The 22,913-nt window shown below is 51.8% G+C and overlaps 1 protein-coding gene across 1 annotated transcript; it reads right to left on the bottom strand.

Annotated features, from left to right (window-relative positions):
* Positions 1 to 427: 427 nt before the first annotated feature.
* On the bottom strand, positions 428 to 18,245 carry ZP3 (zona pellucida glycoprotein 3). Its single transcript, XM_032255032.1, has 8 exons — positions 17,840 to 18,245; positions 13,466 to 13,584; positions 10,654 to 10,757; positions 9,928 to 10,105; positions 9,410 to 9,527; positions 2,117 to 2,208; positions 1,848 to 1,984; positions 428 to 660 (listed from the first exon to the last, which is right to left on the bottom strand). Exons 1-8 carry the CDS (start codon positions 18,158 to 18,160, stop codon positions 443 to 445), a joined length of 1,287 nt encoding a protein of 428 aa, XP_032110923.1. The 5' UTR covers positions 18,161 to 18,245; the 3' UTR covers positions 428 to 442.
* Between the last annotated feature and the right edge of the window lie 4,668 nt (positions 18,246 to 22,913).

Raw genomic sequence — 22,913 nt, 5'->3', positions numbered from 1 at the left:
GAGGTCAAGAGATCGAGACCATCCTGGTCAACATGGTGAAACCCCGTCTCTACCGAAAATACAAAAAATTAGCTGGGCATGGTGGCGCGTGCCTGTAATGCCAGCTACTCAGGAGGCTGAGGCAGGAGAATTGCCTGAACCCGGGAGGCGGAGGTTGCGGTGAGCCGAGATCGTGCCATTGCACTCCAGCCTGGGTAACAAGAGCGAAACTCCGTCTCAAAAAAAAAAGTTTTCATGTTGGTTTCCATGGAGGTGATAGAATTATAGTTGTCCCCAAAAACATGAGCCTGCCTCCCTGTTTGCACTAGAGGCACTGTAGTGGGTGCTGGACTGCTATGTGAGCACACGGGGCTGGTATACAGTCTTCCCCACCCCGACAGTCAGTGCTAATTCTGACCTTCCGTCTAGTCACCACACCACGGGCAGATACTGCTTTCTTCTTTTATTGGGAAGCAGACACAGGGTGGGAGGCAGTGCGACACCTCCTGGTGAGAACCAGGATAACAGCGGTCAGAGTCAGGAACGCCACCACAGCCAGGCCTGTGCCCAGCAGCAGCAGCAAGGAGGTGTCAGCCGGCAAGGCCCACTGCTCCATTTCGTGGTCACCAGTCCTGTCCAGGAAGATCAGCGGCCCCACAGTGACGTCTGCTTCTTCTGTCACTGGAAGAATACCTGAGGGTCATCTTAGGGACTAAGTCTCTAACCAGGAATTGCAATGTAGGTTTTATTCTGCCTTAGTGGGCTGAGCTAGTATGTTATCTTTGTGTGGGTTAAGGAGAAAAAAAAAGACAGCTTTCTTGGCCAGGTATGGTGGCTCACGCCTGTAATCCCAGCACTTTGGGAAGCTGAGGCAGGCAGATCACCTGAGATCAAGACCAGCCTGGCCAACATGGTAAAACCCCATCTCTACTAAAAACACACAAAGTAGCTGGGTATGGTGACACATGCCTGTCGTCCCATCTACTTGGGAGGCTGAGGCAAGAGAACAGCTTGAGCCCGGGAGTCAGAGGTTTCAGTGAGTCAGGAGCATGCCATTGCACTCCAGCCTGGGCAGCAGAGTGAGACTATCTCCAGAAGATTAAAATAAAAATGACAACTTTCTCACAGCTTTCTCATACAGAGAATGTAGGTCACATAGGAGGGATTCCCTAGTACGTTGTCTTTTTTGTAGAGAGAGGGTCTTGCTATATTGCTCCTGGGCTCAAGCAATTTCCCCCACTCAACCTCCCCAAGTGCTGGATTATAGGCATGACCTACTGTTCTGGCCAGACTACCTTAACAGCTGTGATATTTTCCCTACATGCCCAATTATGTCTCAGTAGAAGCCTAGGACGACGGCAGAGCTACCCTGGCTGCCACTCGGGTGGGGGCTAAGAGCCCCTCCTGCTTAGCCCCAAGATTTGGGTTATACCTGCGGCTACCTTTCCCTAAGAAATAAACAGTTTAATGAGAGACAAGGGGCCAGGTGTGGTGGCTCAGGCCTGTAATCCCAGCACTTTGGGTGGATGAGGTGGGTGAATCACCTGAGGTCAGGAGTTCAAGACCAGCCTGACCAACACAGAGAAACCCTCTGTATTAAAAATACAAAGTTAGCTGGACATGGTGGTGCATGCCTGTGATCCCAGCTACTCAGGAGGCTGAGGCAGGAGAATCACTTGAACCCGGGAGGTGGAGGTTGTGGTGAGCTGAAATCGTGCCATTGCGCTCCAGCCTGGGCGACAGAGCTAGACTCCATCTCAAAAAAATAAATGAGCGACAAGGGAAGAGACTGTCACCCTGCAATGACAGCAGGTACCCTCAACTGAGGAGAGGGCGATGAACAGCCTCTTGGCCATCCCACAACATACCATGCCTGCGGTTACGGGCAGACGAACTGGACCCCAGGCTCACGACGTGGGGCTGCCTCCTGGCATGGCTTGGAGTGCCACAGTCACCCTTGTTACAGCACTGGCAGATGTCAGCCGGGCCTTCCACTGGGAACCAGCTGAGAGGAAAGACAAGCAGCTTAGGTTTTTGTTGTCCACAGGAAGCAGTTTGCTGATAATATGCTGGGGGAAATGGGGGAGGTCCGCAGATTCAGTTTCTACCCCAGTCATTGAGCACCTGGCCTCCTCACCTGTTGGAAGGCTTGCTGAAGGAACAGGCTTTGTTCAGTTCATCTGGGTCCTGCTCAGCGAGGGTGACCTTCAGGTGGCAGGTGATATATATCTGCAAGGAATAACAGCCATTTCCAGGCTGAGTTCCAGGATATGCCAGGAAGTTTAACACGCCAGTTCTCATAGAACACTTAACCCTTTAAAGAGGGAGAAGGGGCCAGGTGCAGTGGCACATACCAATAATCCCAGTGCTTTGGGAGGCCAAGGCAGGCAGATCACCTGAGATCAGGAGTTCGAGACCAGCCTGGCCAACATGATGAAACCTGTCTCTACTAAAGATAGGAAACTTAGCAGGGTGTGGTGGTGCACCCCTAGAGTCCCAGTTACTTGGGAGGCTGAAGCAGGAGAAGAGCTGGAACCTGGGAGGGGGAGGTTTCAGTGAGCCAAGATCATGCCACTGCACTCCAGCCTGGGTGACAGAGTAAGACTGTCTCAAAAACTAAAACAGGCCGGGCGTGGTGGCTCACGCCTGTAATCCAAGCACTTTGGAGGCCAAGGCAGGCAGATCACCTGAGGTCGGGAGTTCAAGACCAGCCTGACCAACATGGCGAAACCCCGTCTTTTAAAAAAAAAAAAAAAAAAAAAAAAAAAAAAAAAAAAAAAAAAAAACAAACTAAAATAGAGACAGGGAAGGAAGAGCCTCATCTCCACGAGGGTCTAAAGGTTCACTTGCCCGAAGTTAGAACAAGTAGCAACTAATTCTAGACTGGAATCCATCATTTATCATTCCCCTCATCTTTCCCAAACTTACCCAATCGATGAACATGCTTGACCTTGGGCTTTTGAGACAGGGTCTGTCACCCAGGCTGGAGTACAGTGGTGTGATCACGACTCACTATAGCCTTGACCTCCTGGGCTCAAGAGATCTCCCACCTCAGCCTCTCGCGCAGCTGGGATTATGGGCACATCCTACCACACCTGGCTAATTTTGGACTTTTTCCAGGGACAAGGTTATACTACGTCTCGAACTCCTGGGCTCAAGTGATCTGCCTGCGTCAACCTCCCAAAGTACTGGGATTACAGGTGTGAGCTACTCATGCCCAGCCAATCCTGAGCTTAACTCAGCATTGCTAAACCCCTGCACCTACCCCCAGGTGACCGAGGTGGGTGGGAACACCTTACTAGCCAGCATTAGCTGGGCTGCTGACACTGCCACCTGCCACTTCACTAGTTGACAAATTACTTTTCTCAGGGATATAGTCACTGTGTATTGCCAGCTAAGGCAAGAGCAAGTTGTTTCTGTGACCTGAGGTCCTTGGGCACAGACACTTTTTAGACTTATTCCTACGGAGTTTCCATTTCAGACTTACAAGTTTTATGGGCCGGGTGTGGAGGCTCACACCTGTAATCCCAGCACTTTGGGAGACTGAGGTGGGTGAATCATGAGCTCAGGAGTTTGAGACCAGCCTGGCCAGCATGGTGAAACCCCATCTCTACTAAGAACACAAAAATTAGCCAGGTGGGATTACAGGCACATACCACCACAGCTACTCAGGATACTGAGGCAGAATCGCTGGAACCTGGGAGGTGGAGGTTGCAGTGAGCCAAGATCTTGCCACTGCACTCCAGCCTGGGCAACAGGGCAAGCCTCTGTCTCAAAGAAATAAAACAAAAAGTTTTATGGCTTACTCCTTGGGCAAGTTTCCCTGGGCTTAGTCTAGCCTAGGTCAATCTCCTTTACCTGTAGGTGAAATGATGACCAGAAGACTCACCAGGCCGATACCCTGACAGTCCTGACCTCTGGGAAGTGTCACTTATCCACCCTCATTAGACAAGTAATGAAAAACTAAAATGAGCTCCTACTGGGAGCTGAAGGACCCCTACCCAGAGGATTGTCAAGTGCCCTGTAAGCTATCACTCCTATTTTTTTTTTTTTTTTTTTTTTTGCCGGGGGGAGATAGAGTCTTGCTCTGTAGCCCAGGCTGGAGTGCAATGATGTAATCTTGGTTCCCTGCAGCCTCCACCTCCCGGGTTCAAGAGATTCTCCCGCCTTAGCCTCCTGAGTAGATAAGATTACAGGCATATACCACCATGCTAAGCTAGTTTTTGTATTTGTAGTAGAGATGGAGTTTCACTGTATTAGCCAGGCTGGTCTTTAACTCCTGGCCTCATGTGATCCACCCACCTCAGCCTCCCAAAGTGCTGGGATTACAGGCATGAGCCACCACACCCAGCCAAGCCTTCTAATTTTTTTTTTTTTTTTTTTTTTTTTTGAGACAGTTTTGCTTTTATTGCCTAGTCTGGAGTACAATGGCGCAATCTCAGCTCACTGCAACCTCTGTCTCTCTGGTTCAAGCAATTCTCCTGCCTCAGCCTCCTGAGTAGCTGGGATTACAGGCACGCACCACCACACCCAGCTAATTTTTATGTTTTTGGTAGAGACAAAAGCGTTGGTCAGGCTGGTCTCAAACTCCTGACTTCAGGTGATCTGCCTACCTCAGCCTTCTTGCCCGGCCACCAAAGCCTTTTTTTTTTTTTTTTTTTGAGACAGTCTCACTCCGTTGCCAGGCGCCAGGCTGGAGTGCAGTGGCGTGATATCGGTTCACTGCAAACTCCACCTCCTGGGTTCAAGCAATTCTCCTGCCTCAGCCTCCCGAGTAGCTGGGACTACAGGCGTGTGCCACCATGCCCAACTAATTTTTTGTATTTTTAGAGATGGGGTTTCACCATGTTGGCCAGGATGGTCTCAATCTCTTGACCTCGTGATCCGCCCGCCTCGGCCTCCCAAAGTGCTGGATTACAGGCGTGAGCCACCGCGCCCAGCCCAAAGCCTTCTATTCTTAAAGCTGACATTCCATCTTGCCACTGGGGCTAGGGGCCATTTTGACAGAGCCAGGGCTACACTGAGCCCTGGCCCATTCCCAGGTCAGTTTCCCTTCATATTCCAGGCAGGGCTTCAGTTCCTCCCTGCTCAACCTCGGGCAGAACATGGGAGTTCTGCCACCTTCTAGCAGAAGCCTCAGAGCCACAAGCCTCGATCACCACCTAGTGGCCAAGCGCACCGGCAGGGAAACTGGAAACCACATTAGATTCACTTTTAGAAAAAAGCCAAGATTTTAGCAGTTCTCTGGCTGACAGTCTTAGCCACCTGCCCTGCAAGAAAGAGGCTTCCAAGGCCCCATCATCTATTCCACACTGGAAATGTGCTTTCGCCTGTTGCTTCCTCCTAGTACGTTTTTCTGGTGCTATCTGGAGTCTAAGATCGTAGGGTAGTTCCCGTATAGTGGCCTTTTAGAAGCAGGGTCTTGTCCAGGCCCTGTGGCTCACACTTGTAATCCCAGAACTTTGGGAGGCCAAAGCAGGTGGATCACCTGAGGTCAGGAGTTCGAGACCAGCCTGGCCATCCTGGTGAAACCCTGTCCCTACTAAAAACAAAAATTAGCTGGCTATGGTGAAGGGTACCTGTAATCCCAGCTACTTGGGAGGCTGAGGCAAGAGAATCACTTGAACCCAGGAGGCGGAGGTTGCAGTGAGCCAAGATCACGCCACTGTACTCTAGCCTGCGTGACAGAGACTCCATCTCAAAAGAAAAAAAGCACATACATGCCACTGTTCTCTGGTGTCACCCCACAACCCCTGGAGATTGAGAAACCGGCTCAGTCTATACCCCCGCTGACTGAGGGGAACCTTCTCCCCATCTTCTTCCCAGAGGAGCCACATCTGAGGTCAATCTCGACTTCCTCCCTCAATCAGGATCCTCTCCCCTAAGGAGCTATAGGTCACTGATCCAAGGACCAGGACTCTTTTCCCAACTGCGCCCTCCTTTATCCACAGCCCCATTCAAGCAGGCTCCACCATGGAGAGCTTCAGGCCATCTTGTCAGTATAGATTCTAATCCCTTTTGCTGCCCTACTGATCTGTGTTGATCTTTCTCTTCCCATAAGGCAGCTTCTGCAGGTGGTAAAGTGGCATCGATGTGATCTTCGATAAATTTGTACTTTGTCCCTTAATGCCACCTGACATGAGCCTCTGCTTCAGAGGTTTGCAAGCCTGGCTGTGTATTAGAATCACCTGGGGGTTTAAGTGGCTTCTGACGCCATTTCCAAGTAGAATAAGGTAGATCAGTAGATGGAGGAGAGTCAAATGCTAGTGGTCGGCTGGGTATGATAGCTGACACCTGTAATCCCAGCACTGTGGGAAGCTGAGGCAGGTGGATCATTTGAGGTTGGGAATTCGAGACCCACGTGGCCAATATGGTGAGACCGTCTCTACTTAAAACACAAAGACTAGGCAGGCAGTAGTGGCACATGCCTATAATCTTAACTACTTGGGAGGCTGAGGCAGGAGAATCACTGGAGCCTGGGAGGCTGAAGCTGCAGTGAGCCAAGATTGTGCCACTGCACTCCAGACTAGGTGACTGAGACCCTCTCATAAAAAAAAAAAAAAAAAGCTGGTGGTACAACCTAGAAAAATATGCACATCAAAGTTGGTAGAGTTTTACAGCAAACACCTATGAAGATTTTACTAATAGAATGTTACAAAAATATGACACCAGGCCCTACCCTGATAGGGTGAAGGTGTAAGATTCTCTACAAGCAGTTTTACAACCTTTCCAGATTAGTGTAGAGCCAGTGTTGGAAACCCCTAGTCACTTCCTGACCACCCTATTCTAAACTCACATCCCCACCTCTCATCTCAGAGAGCTTGTTTAAAAGCTACTTGAGGCTGGGCAGTGGCTCACACCTGTAATCCCAGCACTTTGGAAGGCCGAGCAGGTATATCACCTGAGGCCGGGAGTTTGAGACCAGCCTGGACAATGTGGTAAAACCTCGTCTCTGCTAAAAATACAAGAAATTAGCTGGGTATGGTGGGGGTGCCTATAGTCCCAGCTACTTGGGAGACTGAGGCAGGAGAATTGCATGAACCCAGGAGGCAGAGGTTGCAGTGAGCAGAGATCATGCTACTGGACTCCAGCCTGTGTGCGACAGAATGAGACTGTCTCAAAAAAATAGAAGTTACTTGAGGGCTGTGACTTATGCCTATAATCACAGCACCTTAGGAAGCTGAGGGAGGAGGACTCTGAGGCCAGGAGCTCAGGACCAGCCTGGTCAATAGCGCTAGACCCAAGTCCACAAAAAGCTAACTTAGGTGGGCATGGTGACACCTAAGCTGTAACTCGTCCCAGCTACTCAGGAGGCTGAGGTGGGAGGATGGCTTGGGCCCAGGAGGTTGAGGTTGCAATGAGCCATGATTGTGCCACTGCACTGCAGACTGGGCATAGGGAGACACTTTCCACAAAGGGCAGAAGACCCACAAGTTGATTTGTATTTCTAATAGCCTACCAGTACTTCCTGGCTAGAAGCCGGTCCTTCCGCCTGTACTTCCTGCCCCATCCCCTTCCCGCCTCAGCCATCAGAGGCAGTTCACACCTGCATTCCTTCCTTCTTCCTTCCTAGGGTCAGCTTGAACTTTTTTTTCCCCCTGAGACAGTGTTTCCCTCTTGTTGCCCAGGTTGGAATATAATCGCACTATCTTGGCTCACCACAACCTCCAACTCCCTAGTTCAAGCAATTCTCCTGCCTCAGCCTCCCGAGTAGCTGGGATTACAGGCATGTACCACCACACCCGGCTAAGTTTTGTATTTTTAGTAGAGATGGGGTTTCACCGTGTTGGCCAGTCTGGTCTCAATCTCCTGACCTCGTGATTCGCCCACCTTGGCCTCTCAAGTGCTGGGATTACAGGTGTGAGCCACCATGCCCCGCCAAAATTTCTATTTAGGTTCCCTAGGGGAGGCCCCAGACTGGCAGAACCAACACTCAGGAATGCAGATTCTAGGCCCCACACTTGGCCGCCTGAATCAAACCCTGGGTTGGGTCCAGTCATCAGTTTCAACAAGCCTTCCAGGTGAGGATGCTGCCTTCAGAATCACCAGCCCAGCCTATGATCAAGTTCAAGAGGCACCCTGGATAGGAAATTCATACCCGCTTTCTTTGCCCCTGGAGAAAGCCTCCAGAAAGGCTGACACCTGTTTTTTTTTTTTTTTTTTTTGAGATGAAGTCTTGCTCTGTCACTCAGGCTGGAGGTACAGTGGCACAATCTCAGCTCACTGCAACCTCTGCCTCCCAAGTTCAAGCAATTCTCTTGCCTTAGTCTCCCGGGTAGCTGGGATTACAGACACCCACCACCATGCCCTGCTGTTTTTGTAATTTTAGTAGACTTGGGGTTTTACCATGTTGGCCAGCCTGGTCTCAAACTCCTGGCCTCAAGTGATCTGCCCACCTCAGCATCCCAAAGTGCTGGGATTACAGGTATGAGCCACTGCACCCAGGCGACACCTGAGTCTTGTCAATTCTTATTCAACCCATCATCGCCTGGGTTCTAGCCCTGCTGAATCCTTGGCAAGGACAAGGCTGGCAACCTGGTCACCAGGCCCAGTAAGTGATCTTATTTGACCTGTCAGCTTTACGTCTTGGGTCCTTTTGAGACAAGATCTCCCTCTGTCACCCAGGCTGGAGTACAGTGGTACAATCAGAGCTTACTATATCCTCCCACTCAGCCTCCCAAGTAGCTGGGAGGGACTACAGGTGCATACTGCCACGCCCAATTAACTTTTATATTTGTGTAGGAACAGGGGCTTGCCATGTTGCCCAGGCTGGTCTCAAATGCCTGGGCTCAAGCAAACCTCCCACCTCAGCTCCCCAAAGTGCTAGGATTACAGGTGTGAGCCACTGTGCCCCTGACCATATGCAGTCTTTGTCCTCCTAGTTTCTTCCACTTCTAGAACCCCTGATTCTTCCCAACCCTGAGTGGGGTTTCTGCCTTTTTCTTGAGATGGAGTTTTACTCTTGTCGCTCAGGCAGGAGTGCAATGGCGTGATCTCGGCTCCCTGCAACCTCCGCCTCCCAGGTTCAAGCAATTCTTCTGCCTCAGCCTCCTGAGCAGCTGGGCTTAATAGGCTCCCACCACCACGTCTGTCTAGTTTTTGTATTTTTAGTAGAGATGGGGTTTCACCATGTTGGCCAGGCTGGTCTTGAACTCCTGGCCTCAGGTGATCTGCCCACCTCGAGCTCCCAAAGTGCTGGGATTACGGGTGTGAGCCACCGTACCCATCATCCTCCTACCTCTTAAGGGTTCATATTGTCCATCATTCCCCTTGAAGGCCTCACTAAAAGCTCACGGCTTTACTTGCAAGGTTGAGTTCCCAGGTCAGAGGTCTAAGTCATTTGCTTAAGGGGAGGATCTAGTGAGTGACCACATTCAGTAGGATATTAAGGTTGAGAGTTTGGCCTTCTTCCAGGCTGTTAAGCTCTTACCATATTTCTGGAGTCATTAGCAAAATGAAACACATCCACTGTGAACTGGAGTGTATCTGGCCTGGGTCTGGGAACTTGGAATGCAGAAGAGGCATCAGTGAGACCGTCAACAAGACAGCTTGGAAAAGAACAGAATGGTGTTAAAGCCAGACAGGTGGACCAGGCGTGGTGGATCACGCTGTAATCCTGGCACTTTGGGAGGCTGAGGTGCGCAGGTCACTTGAGGTCAGGAGTTCAAGACCAGCCTGCCCAACATGGTGAAACCCCGTCTCTACTAAAAATACAAGGATTAGCCAGGTGTGGTCATGGGCATCTGTAATCCCAGCTACTCAGAAGGCCGAGGCAGAAGAATCACTTGAACCAGGGAGGCAGAGGTTGCAGTGAGCCAAGATCGTGCCTCTGCATTCTAGCCAGGGCAATGGAGTAAGGCTCCATCTCCCCCCCCAAAAAAAGCCAAACAGGTGGCTCTAGGGTCATCTTGCTAGGAATGTTCCCTAGGAAGGGAGCCCAGTGCTCACCCATGGAAGTCCACGATGGTGTGATAAGGGGAGGCATTCTGGTCTGGTGTCGGCGTGGCCACACAGTGGTCCACAAACAGCCGCAGTGGCACGTGGCTGCCAGTGTGGATTTCTGCCTGGAGGTGGGCTGCATCTCCCAGGTGGAAGGTAGGGGTCCTCTTCTCAGCGCTCCAGTTCTCTGAAAGACACAGCCGGCCGGGCACGGTGGTTCACACCTGTAATCCTAGCACTTTGGGAGGCTGAGGCAGGAGGATCACCTAAGGCCAGGAGTTCAAGACCAACCTGGCCAACAAGGCGAAATCCCGTCTTTACTAAAAATACAAAAATTAGCCAGGAGCCATAGCAGGCACTTGTAATCCCAGCTACTCAGCAAGCTGAGGCAGAAGAATGGCTTGAACCTGGGAGGCAGAGGTTGCAGTGAGCCGCGATTATGCCACTACACTCCAGCCTGGGTGACAGAGACTCTGCCAAAAAAAAGTTAGCTGGCTGTGGTGGCACACATCTGTAATCCCAGCTACTTGGGAGGCAGAGGCAGGAGAATTGTTTGAACCCAGGAGGTGAAGGTTGCAGTGAGCTAAGATCACACCACTGCACTCCAGCCTGGGAGGTCAGAGCAAGATTCCTTCTCAGCACACACACGCGCGCACACACAGAAACAGCCAAGGGCAGGGGCTCTAGACTGCCCAGGGCCTTCCACAGCTGCCCCACCCAGTCCTCTTCTCTTACCCTCCATCAGGCGCAGAGAGAAAGTCAGCTTCTCCTCTGAGAATACCGTGGTCCTGAAGGGCAACCAGGTGGGCAGGATGGCCTGGCTGCTCACATTGCCCCGCCTGAAAGAAGAACAGCGGCTGTGCACACCTGCCTCGGGTCATACCCACCTCGGTCCTCACTGATGGGGAGTATCTCACTGTTACCCCACTGCAGGGTCTTCAGCCATGGCCCAGCCAGGTAGCTGGCACAAGATGGCTCAACAGACACCTAGAGCCTGAGGCTGCCCCGAACCCTCCTCAACTTCTGCACTTGTGAGTGGCCCAGCCCTCCTAACTGAGGCCATCTGGGCTGCTAAAGACAGATACAGCTGAACTTAGGAGTTTGGTGTCTAGACTGAGCTCAGTTCCTTCTTTAGCGCTGGACCTGGGTGCGGTGGCTCATGCCTTTAATCCCAGCACTTTGGGAGGTGGAGATGGGAGGACTACTTGAGGCCAGGAGTTTGAGAGCAGCCTGGGCAACATAGTGAGACCCTATCTCTATAATGAAGAACATAACTGGGCATGGTAGTACATGCCTGTAGTGCCAGCTACTCAGGAGACTGGGATGGGAGGATCGCTTGAGCCCAGGAAGTCAAGGCTGCAGTGAACTATGATGCTGCCCATGGCACTCCGGCCTAGGTGACAGAGTAAGACGGAGTCTTGCTCTGTCACCCAGGCTGGAGTGAAATGGTGCAATCTCAGGTCACTACAACCTTGACCTCCCAGGTTTAAGTGATTCTCATACCTCAGTCTCCCAAGTAGCTGGGATTGCAGGCACACACCACCACACCAAGCTAATCTTTTTGTATCTTAGTAGAGATGGAGTTTCACTATTTGGCCAGGATGGTCTCAAATCTCCTGACCTCAGGCGACTGCCCACTGGGCCTCCCAAAGTGCTGGAATTACAGGTGTGAGCCACTGCACCAGGCCCAGCAAGACTTTTTTTAAACCACCACACACACACTTTAGCCCTAGAGGTTCAGGTTTGGGGTCTGATAGCAGGCCCTGCACGGTACCCCACAGGATGCTTGAGAGGGGAATCAGGTAAGGCTGTCTGGAAGAAGCTACTCCAGGTGACGGATACACCTCCTGATAACCAGACTTCAGGTATCCGGAGCCAGGTTAAAGCATCCCAGCCCGCAGCCAGCTTCTCCAGCACCTCCTGCGACTGACCATGTGAGCCACCATCCTCAGAGGTCAGGCCCAGACAAAGCTGCTCTGAAGTCGGGGACTGCCGTGGTCACAGGAGGGCTTCAATCCCTCCAGCCGGCTGAGCAGCCTGCCCTTGACTGCTCCCCTCTCCCCTACCCACAATGACCCCAAGCTCCTCCAGTTGCTCTTAGCTCCGAGTCAGCCTCTGCAGCCCCTGCAGCCACGGGTCAGGCCTCATCGAATCTGTTTCCCAGCCTCCCAGCTGGTCCTCACTAGCTCCCACTTGTCTTCTGCACCGTCACCTGGTGACCTGGGTGGAGATTCGGTCCTCACCCATTCCAGGAAGGGCATCTGTGGCGAGGCTGGTGAGCCCATCTGTCTGGCTCCCTCGTTACTCCAGTCCCTGGGTTCCAGCCCCAGGCTGCATGTCACCTACTAGGGGATGTGCTGCCCTCCCCTGGGGTGTGCCCAGGTGGCTCTGCCCAGGCTGACTCAGCCTCAAGGTCCTGCTCCAGGATTCTGCCCTAGGATGACCCCTACCATGACCCTTCTTCCATCAGCTCCCTGCCCACTTCACACTAGTCTTTTTTTTTTTTTGAGATGGAATCTTGCTATTGCCCAGGCTAGAGTGTGGGGGTGTGATCTCAGCTCACTAACATCTGCACCTCCTGGGTTCAAATGATTCTCCTGCCTCAGCTCCTGAGGAGCTGGGATTACAGGTACTCATTACCACACCTGGCTAATTTTTTTTTTCTTTTTTATTTTTAGTAGAGATGGGGTTTCACCATGTTGGGTAGGCTGGTCTCGAACTCCTGACCTTGTGATCTGCCCACCTCAGCCTTCCAAAGTGCTGGTATCACAGGTGTGAGCTGCTGCACCTGCCCATATCCTCTTATACCCACTCCCAGACTGGTTCAAGGGCAGGGACAAAGGCCCCTACGCCACATGCTGAGGCCAGCACAGGAACCAGTGTTGCCCTTGGGAGCCATAATTACTCTCACCTCAGGGCCTGAGTTCGCAGGGACATGCCTAATGCCAGGGGCTTTAGGACCACAGAAGAGGAGGTGGTCACAGCCCAGCCTGGCGCTACTATTTTTGAGATGGAGTCTCACTTTGTTGCCCAGGCTGGAGTACAGTGGCACGATCTCTGCACACTGCAGCCTTTGCCTCCTGGGTTCAAGCAATTCTCCTGCCTCAGCCTCCCAAGTAGCTGGGATTACAGGCACCTGGCTAATATCTGTTTTCAGTAGGGACTGGTTTCACCATGTTGGCCAGGCTGGTCTCAAACTCCTGACCTCAAGTGATCTACCTGCCTCAGCCTCCAAAATTATAGATGTGAGCCACTGTGCCTGGCCCCAGTGGAAATAGGAGGGCATTTCTGAACCCCGCAGAGGGCCCTAGCTGGCACGATAGCACCCCCAGGCCTGGGCAGCTCTGCAGTTTCCCCTAAGCTGCAATTGGGCTCCTGGCACTCTTCTGGGGTTCAAACTAGACTCAGCAGTCCCCTCAATCCCACCCAGGGCAGTAACCAGAGCTGCAAGCACTTCTGTAGGTAGCTCAGATAACCATGCAGCAAGCTACCGCCCACGGCTGACCCACTTGTCTGCAGGGGCCGTGACGGACAGTCCCACACTGACCTGGGGTAGCGGCACTCGATGGGAATCTCTGCTCGGTTAGTCCTCACGATGGACAGGTTTCCCACAGGGCGGGGGTCGTGGAGCAGGAAGGTGCTGTACACCAGGGCATCGTCAGTCACCTGGAGGAAAGGTGAGGGGTTAATGCTATGAGCATCACCTGCCCCGGTGCACCAGGCCACACAGGAGTACAGAGTGGGCAGCCCACAGGGGACAGAAAGACCACGGGGTCAAGGCCAGGTGCAGCCACTCATGCCTGTAATCCTTTGGGAGGCTAAGGATTGCTTGAGGCCAGGAGTTTGAGACTAGCCAGGGCAACATAGCAAGACCCCATCTCTACAAAAGAGAACACAGGCTCTGCCACTGGTCAGTTAGGAGAGGCAGGACAGGCACCTCCTCTCTTTGCACCTCAGGCTTCACTTCTGACACGCTGATACCACCACAGGCAGCCTGGATCGACACATGGCTGATGCCATGTACTGCCCAAGCAATAGAGGCATCAGGGTAGTGCTTCCCTTCTGACACTCCCCCTCCATGCCTCCCAATACATACACAAAGTTTCCTTTTTCAGGAGAGGCCCAGGGCCAAGGTAGCCCCCAGAAAGGAGCCACGAAGTACCCAGCTGTTAACATTTATCAGCTTCTGCCCAGGCACGGTGGCTCACACCTGGAATCCCAGCACTTTGGGAGACCGAGGCGGGTGGATCATGAGGTCAAGACCATCCTAGCCAACACAGTGAAACCCGTCTCTACTAAAAATACAAAAATTAGCTGGGCATGGTGGCTCGTGCCTGTAGTCCCAGGTACCCGTGAGGTGGAGGTTTCAGTGAGCTGAGATTGCACCACTGCACTCCAGCCTGGAGACAGAGCAAGACTCCGTCTCAAAGAAGAAAGAAAACCCACATACACACCCCTTATCAGCTTCTAACCTATCCAAGCCCATTTCACAGAAGGTGGGGGAGACTGGTTGAGGTTGCCTGAGGCAGGAAGAGCTACAGGTGAATGCTATTGGGGAAATTTGCATCGTCCAACAGGGCCGCAGAAGGCAGGGCCTGACCTATGTTTGAAGATTTTAATAGAATTAGAAAATTTAACACGGGACTCTCCTCAGTGAAGGTATGATATTCTCAATGAGAATCAGTATTTTTACCTCTCCAGGTGATTAGTGTTGAGTCGGGATTGGAAACCTCTACCTTAACCACTTCCTTTTGTTTTGCTTCTTTGCTCTGTCACCCAGGCTGGAGTGCAGTGGCACAAATTCAGCTCACTGCAATTTCTGACTCCCGGGTTCAAGCAATTCTGCCTTAGCCTCCCAAGTAGCTGGAATTACAAGTGTGAGTCACCATGCCAGTTTTTTGGTGTTTGTTTTTTTTTTTTTTTTTTTTTTTTTTTTAAATAGAGAGGGTTTCACCATGTTGGCCAGGCTGGTCTCGAACTCCTGAACTCAGGTGATCCACACGCCTCAGCCTCCCAAAGTCCTGGGATTACAGGTGTGAACCACCTTGTCCAAGCCCCAACCACCTATTCTAAACTCACTATCCCCACCTCTCATCTCAGGGAGCTTGTTTAAAAGCTACTTGAGGGCTGGGTGAAGTAACTCACACTTGTAATCCTAGCACTTTGGGAGGGAGGATTGCGCGAGGCCAGGAAGTCAAGACCAGCCTGGGAAATAGAGCTTTTTGTTAGATTCACCTGGGGAGCCAGGCACGGTGGCTCACACCTGTAATCACAGCACTTTGGGAGGGTGAGGTGGGAGGATAGCTTGAGTCCAGGAGTTTAAGGCCAGCCTGGGCAACATGATGAGACCCCTTCTCAAAAAAAAAAAAACAAAAACCTAAATTAACGGGGTGTGGTTACAAATGCCTGGAGTCTCGGGGACTTGGGAGGCTGAAGTGGGAGGACTGCTTAAGCCAATGAGTTGGAGGCTGCAGTGAGGCTCTGCAAAAGATCACTTGGCTGGGCACAGTGGCATCTGCCTGTAGTCCAACCCAGCTACTCAGGAGGCCGAGGCGGGAGGATGGCTTGAGCCCAGGTGGCTGCCTGGCTCTGCCCCAACTAACGATCTTCAGGGAACAGTCCTAGACCTTATTAGCAAGTGCCCCAGCACAGACAGGACCAGCAGTGTAGTTCGTGGAACCCCTTATTCAAAAGTAGTTACCAATTTCAGGGCAGGAGAGCATTCAGCTAAGCACCTGCCCTACAGGACTACACAGGCTGTATACTGGGGAGCTGGCCTGGGCTGCAGGTGATTTTTTTTTTTTTTTTTTTTTTTGAGAAAGTCTTGCTCTTTTGTTCCCCAGGCTGGAGTGCAATGGCGCCATCTCACAACCTCTGCCTCCCGGGTTCAAGCGATTCTCCTGACTCAGCCTCCCGAGTAGCTGGGATTGTAGGCATGTGCCACCATGCCTGGCTAATTTTGTATTTTTAGTAGAGACGGGGCTTCTCCATGTTGGTCAGGATGGTCTTGAACTCCTGACCTCAGGTGATCCGCCTGCCTCGGCCTCCCAAAGTGCTGGGGTTGTAAGTGTGAGCCACCAAGTGCAGCCTGGCCCCAGGTGATTCTTATCCGGTAGGACTGGGAAACACCACACCAGAGGAAGGAGTTTGCAGGCTTTGCTCCTCATTGGAGTCACCTGAGAACCTTATTACCCATGGCCGTTCCCACACCGTTTTAGCAGGCTGGACATCAGGATTGTTTTAAGTGACAAAGTTAGGGTTTTTAAATAAGAGAAAGGGTCTTGCTCTTCCTCCCAGGCTGGAGTGCGGTGGTGCAATCATAGCTCACCGCAGCCTCCAGCTCCTGGGCTTGAGCAGACCTCCTGCTTGAGCCTCCCAAGTAGCTGAGACTACAGACATGCACCCCCCACACCGCATTAACTTAGGGTTTTTTTTTTTTTTTCCGTACAGAAGGAGTCTCATGTTGCCCAGGCTGGCCTTAAACTCGAGCACTCAAGCGATTCTCCCTCCTCAGCCTCCCAAAGTGCTGTATTACAGGCATGAGCCACCACACCTGGCTCCCCAGTTTTGGTGAATCTAACACATCTGTGAGCCTCTAGAGTCAATCCTCAAATCACTCCTGAAGCTCTCTGGCCTCCCTCCCCAGGGAAACGAGGACCCCAAGTCCTCAAGGAGAGCCAGGAGACCACACTTAAGACCAGAGCTCTGGCTAGAGGGCTCCAGGGGCTGGACTTGCCCCCAACCCAGCCAAGCTATTGGGTCCAGGCCCAGGTAAGCGGGAGCCAGATCCCCGTAAGGCAGGAGAGAACAGGCCCTCTATGGGGCCACAGGAGCTTGGTCCAGGGACTCAGGGTTCAGCTGGGGAGCTGTGTGCCCAGCCCTGCCCTACCATAAGGCCCCTCCTTGCAGCCTGTTTCCCCACTGGCTAGGGGGAGAGGGGTCTGGCCTGGATTTCTTGATCTCTTCTAGCACGTGCCTCGGGTTAAGCCCTTCCCCCTTGGAGCTGCCCCCAGGGACCCACTGATGCTTTTAAGGTCTTCAACACCAAGGTTATGATGCGCCCCTCCCCCCCATACCACTTTTCTATGTGTGGTTTTGTGGGGTTTTTTTGGTTTTTTGAACCAGAGTCTTGCTCTGTTGCCCAGGCTGGAGTGCAGTGGCACATTCTCGGCTCACTGCAACCTCTGCCTCCTGGGTTCAAGCGATTCTCCTGCCTGAGCCTCCCAAGTAGCTGGGATTGCAGGCATATGCCACCACACCCGGCTAATTTTTGTATTTTTAGTAGAGTTGGGGTTTCTCCGTGTTGGTCAGGCTGGTCTTGAACTCCTGACCTCAGGTGACCTCCCAAAGTTTTCAAATTACAGGCATGAGCCACCACACCAGGCCCCAGTTTGTTTTTTTTAAAAAAGGCTTAAGAGACAGGAGTCTCGCTTTGTTGCCTAGGCTGTCCTCAAACTCCGGGCCTCAAGCGACCCTCCAGCCTTGGCCTACCATAGTGCTGGGATTACAGGCATGAGCCACAGCACCCGGCCCACTTGCTGTTCTTAATAGTTTGGGTCTCTTCAGAACACGCCCCAAGCATTAGAAACTTAGCCCCTTAGGCTCCCCACAGGGCTGTCCCATTACGCATGCCTGTGTGTGTCACAAACCCACCTGAGTCAGAGTGGTGTGGCTTGATCCAGCTCGATGGGCACTGCCACCTCTGGCTCCGCCCCACCTACCGATTTTGGCAATTGGAGGCAGGGCTGCCCCAGGCCCCGATCCCTCAGCTCCCAGCTTCAGGCCTCAACTGTGCCACCTCCCCACCTACAAGTCAGAGGGGTCCACACAACCCCACCTCCCCCGACTCTGTGGTCACAATCTCCATCCCCGGCTGCCTCGCATCCTCCCGCCAAAGCCGGGGCCCCCTAGCGTCTCTCACCTGCATGCTGTTACCACACTCATGGAGTCCAACCTCAAACCTGACCACATCCTCTGTGTCCGTGGAGACCAGGGGCTCACAGCCCTCTGGGCCCAGGGTGAGATCAACAGCCCTGATAAGCTTCCTGGTGCCAAAAAGGTCTTTGCTGACCGTGACCACCAGGGTGGCTTCCCGACACTCCACCACTATGGGCTGCACAGCCTGCACAGCGGTCTCAGGGCGGCTGGTTCCACCCTGCAAGAGCCTGAGGGGTTGGGGGTAGCACAGCTCAGTACTGCCCCAGAGCAGGAGGCAGATGAAGAGCCCATAGGTCAGCTCCATGGCGCCTGCAGAGCAGCGAGCAGCCACCACCGGCCATCTTATACCTGGGGATGCTGGCTGCTGCCACCTGTGCTCTCACCTGCCTCCCTTCCCGAGCCAGCTGGGCCCTTGTTGTAGAAAGTGGTCCCCATCCAGCAGCCTCAGTAACACCTGGGAGCCTGTTAGAATTGCAGACCCTCAGTCCTCACCCCAGCCTAACCACAGTATTTTTTAGTTTGGAAATCCCCACGTGTACCCATGTTGCTTTTTTTTTTTTGAGACAAGTCTTGCTCTGTTGCCCAGGCTGGAGTGCAGTGGTGCGATCTTGGTTCACTGCAACCTCTGCCTCCCAGGCAGATTGAAGTGACTCTCCTGCCTCAGCCTCCCCAGTAGCTGGGATTACAGGGGCGTGCCACCATGCCCGGCTGATTTTCGTATTTTTGGTAGAGAAGGGTTTTCACTATGTTGGCCAGGCTGGTCTTGAAGTCCTGACCTCAGGTGATCCTCCCACCTCGGCCTCCTAAAGTGCTGGGATGACAGGTGTGAGCCGGACCCGGCCCACGTGAAAGTTTTTAGCTTGGAAATCCCCACGTGTATTTACATTAAAGTTTGCAAAGAGCGTGCTGGCTGCCTGCTGAGCCATAATTTATCACAGTTTCCCTCCAATTTCCTGCCGGCCCTGCCCGTAGGAAGCTCGCAGCCCGGCAAGAGAGCTGTCCCAGATCTGTGGGGTACACAGGAGAAAGCCCTTGATTGAAGGGTCTGGGGGATTAGATCTGAGACATGAGGAGCTCATTCCAAGTGTGAGAAAAAGGAGGTGGTATCAATTAGGAGACTGGGGGAATTTCATGGGTCTCTGCCTTATTTTATGGGAGACAGGAGGGGAGGTCACTTCAGGCCGAGGAAGCTCTGTGAAGAGAGGTGTAGAAGGGGCACTGGGTTCTTCACTCCTGGGTGAATCCCCGGGAACTTATACTGAGACAGCAGAAGCTCACCCCCCACCAGCGCATTATTATTATTATTATTATTTTTTTTTTTTTTGAGACAGTCTCACTCTGTCACCCAGGCTAGAGGGCAATGGTGCAGTCTCGGCTCACTGCAGCTTCCACCTCCCAGGTTCAAGGATTCTCGTGCCTCGGCCTCCCGAGTAGCTGGGATTACAGGCTCGTGCCACCTCACGGGGCTCCTCACCGCAAGGGATCCACCCGCCTCAGTCTCCCAAAGTGCTGGGGTTACAGGCATGAGACACCGCACCTAGCCCAACCACGGCATTCATTTCCTGCATTCCCAGTGATCAACAGACCCATACCACGACCTCACTGATGCCATCATGTGGAACCATGCCTTTTACTTAAGAGAATCCCAGGACCTGGCCTCAAGAAATCCAAATATCAAACCAAGGTTGTGGAGCATCCCACCTCGGGAAGGAAGGCTGAACAATGAACTGACTGACAGCCTTGTTGCCACCAGCCAGACCACCAGGTGACCCATTACTCAAGATCACCATGGCAACCAGATAACGCCAACCTGCATACTTTTTAATGCATATATCATAATTTTAAAATATGTTTACTAAATGCAATGTGGTATCCTGGATTGGCTCCTGGAACAGAAAAAGGACGTTAGTGAGAACACTGGTAATATTCATTCAAATAAAACCTGGAGTGTGGGCCGGGCGTGGTGGCTCACGCCTGGAATCTCAGCACTTTGGGAGTCTGAGGCGGGCGGATCACGAGGTCAAGAGACCGGGACCAGCCTGACCAACATGGTGAAACCCTACCTCTACTGAAAATACAAAAATTAGCGGGGCGTGGTGGCGTGCGCCTGTAGTCCCAGCTACTCGGGAGGCTGAGGCAGGACAATTGCCTGAATCCGGGAGGTGGAGGTTGCAGTGAACCAAGATCGTGCCACTGCACTCCAGCCTGGCTCCTGGTGACGGAGCGAAACTCTGTCTCAAAGAAAGAAAAAAAAAATCTGGAGTTGCCTGGCCATTCTTTTAAGCTTTTTTTCTTTTTTCATTTTACTTATTTTTTTTCTTCTTTTGTTAGAGACAGGGTTTCACTACGTAGCCCAGGCTGCTTTTGAATTCCTACGCTCAAGGGATCCTCCCACCTCAGCCTCTCAAAGTACTGAGATTACAGTCATGGGCCATTACACCCAGCCATTTATATAAAATTCTAGGAAATACAAATTAATCTATAGCAACAGCAGATAAGCGTCTTGTTAGAGATGGAAGAATGGTGGGAGGAGGGGAGGGATTACAGAGGAGCAGGAAGAAATCTTTAAGCATGATGGAGGCGTTCATTATCTTGATTGTGGTGATGGTTTGATGGATTTACATACATGTCAAAACTAATCAAATGGTACACTTTTTTTCTTTTTAAGACAGTCTCGCTCTGTTGCCAGGCGCCAGGCTGGAGTGTAGTGGTGTGATCTTGGCTCACTGCAACCTCCGCCTCCCGGATTCAAGCAATTCTCTTGCCTCAGTCTCCCTAATCTGGCTGGGACTACAGGTGCATACCACCATGCCCAGCTCATTTTTGTATTTTAGTAGAGATGGGGTTTCACCATGTTGGCCAGCTTGGTCTTAAACCTCCGACCTTGTGATCCACACTCCTCGGTCTCCCAAAGTGCTGGGATTAAATACAGGCAGGAGCCACCGGGCTGGCGAAGACAAACTTTTGAGAGATGGCGAAATACTTGTATCAGTTTCCTGGGGCTGCGGCAACGAAGTTTCACGAACTGAGTGGCTTTAAAAATAGTTCATTGTCTCACAGTGCTGGAGACTCAAAAGTCTGAAATCAACGTATTAGCAGGGGCAGGCTCCCTGAAACCTGGGCGACTCCTTCTTTGCCTCTTCTAGTTTCTGGGTTTGCGATTCTTGGCATTCCTGGACTTGCAGATATGTCACTCCAACATTCCTCTTTGTCAATGCCTGATCATGTTTTCTATCTTTCCATCACATCTGGCTAACTTTTTTTTTTTTTTTTTTTTTTTTTTGAGACGGAGTTTCGCTCATGTTACCCAGGCTGGAGTGCAATGGCGCGATCTCGGCTCACCGCAACCTCCGCCTCCTGGGTTCAGGCAATTCTCCTGCCTCAGCCTCCTGAGTAGCTGGGATTACAGGCACGCGCCACCATGCCCAGCTAATTTTTTGTAGTTTTTAGTAGAGACGGGGTTTCACCATGTTGACCAGGATGGTCTCGATCTCTTGACCTCGTGATCCACCCGCCTCGGCCTCCCAAAGTGCTGGGATTACAGGCTTGAGCCACCGCGCCCGGCCTCTGGCTAACTTTTAAACTTCTCAGCTGGGCGTGGTGGCTCATGCTTGTAATCCCAGCGGGCATGAGCCACCATGCCCAGCTAATTTTCTATTTTTAGTAGAGATGGGGTTTTACCATGTTGGTCAGGCTGGTCTCGAATACCCAACCTCAAGTGATCTGCCTGCCTCGGCCTCCCAAAGTGTTGGGATTACAGGTATGAGCCACTGCACCCAGCATTTTTTTTTTCTTTTCTCTTTTCCTTTCCTTCCTTCCCTCCCTCCCTCCCTCCCTTTCTTCTTCCCTCCCTTCCTGCTTTCTCTCTTTCTCTCTTTCTTTCTACAGGATCTTGCTCTGTAGCCCGGACTGGAGTACAGTGGCGACCATGGTTAACTGCAGCCTCCAACTCCTGGACTCAGGTGATCCTCCCACCTCAGCCTCTTAGCGTGCTGAGACCACGGGTGTACACCAGCATGCCTGGCTAATTTTTTTTTTTTTTTTTTTTTTTTTTTTGGTAGAGACAAGGTCTCACCATATTGCCCAGGCTGGTCTCGCACTCCTGTGCTCCAGCAATCCTTCCACCTCAGCCTCCCAAAGTGTTGGGATTAGAGGCATGAACCACCGTACTAGGTCTCAAACATACAGTCATGCATCACTTAACAGCCAGGGCATATTCTGAAAAATATGTCGTTACTTGATTTCCTTATTGTGCAAACGTCATAGAGTGTACTCACACAAACCTAGATGGGCTAGCACGCTGCATAGCTTGGCTCCGTGGTCTAGCCTATTGCTTCTAGGCTACAAACCTAGAACCTGGGAGGCGGAGGTTGCAGTGAGCTAAGATCGTGCCATTGCACTCCAGCCTGGGCAACAAGAACAAGACTTAGTCTAAAAAAAAAAAAAAAAAGAAGAAGAAGAAGAAGAAAAGGAACAAGAAAAAAAATAAATAAATGAGTGGGGATGGGATGTGCCTCCAGGTTTGGGAACTGCCCTGCGGGGTTCTAAGGGCCCTTCCAGCTCCGAGAGTTTGTGCCTCCACGGGAAAGAGCCAGAATCCCAGCATAGCTCTTTACTGCAGCTACAAACCACAAAATAAGCCACACATCACTTCCTCTCACCTACAACTACAAAAGCACCGGAACTCAGGAAGAACCACACAAGAAAGCAAAATCATGCCAGGTGCAGTAGCTCACACCTGTAATCCCAGCACTTAAGGAGGATGAGGTGGGAGGATTGCTTGAGCCCAGGAGTTTGAACCAGTCTGGGTCACATAGCGAGACCCTATCTCAAAATAAAATGAAGATTATATTACTGTGTTCTTACTGTCCCTTTTCTATGTTTAGATACACAAGTACCATTGTGTAACAAATTACCTATGGTGTTCAGTGCAGTCACAAGCTGTACAGGTTTGTAGCCTCTCAGCACTTTGGGAGGCCAAGGCAGGCGGATCACTTGAGGTCAGGAATTCAAGGCCAGCCTGGCCAACATGGAGAAACCCAGTCACTACAGAAAAA

This window comes from Sapajus apella, unplaced genomic scaffold (genome assembly GCF_009761245.1).
Source record: "Sapajus apella isolate SASKATOON/1434 unplaced genomic scaffold, GSC_monkey_1.0 scaffold88, whole genome shotgun sequence".
Taxonomy (NCBI): domain Eukaryota; kingdom Metazoa; phylum Chordata; class Mammalia; order Primates; family Cebidae; genus Sapajus; species Sapajus apella.
Note: the sequence above shows the minus strand (reverse complement) of the source record. Positions and strands in the feature narration are given on the sequence as shown.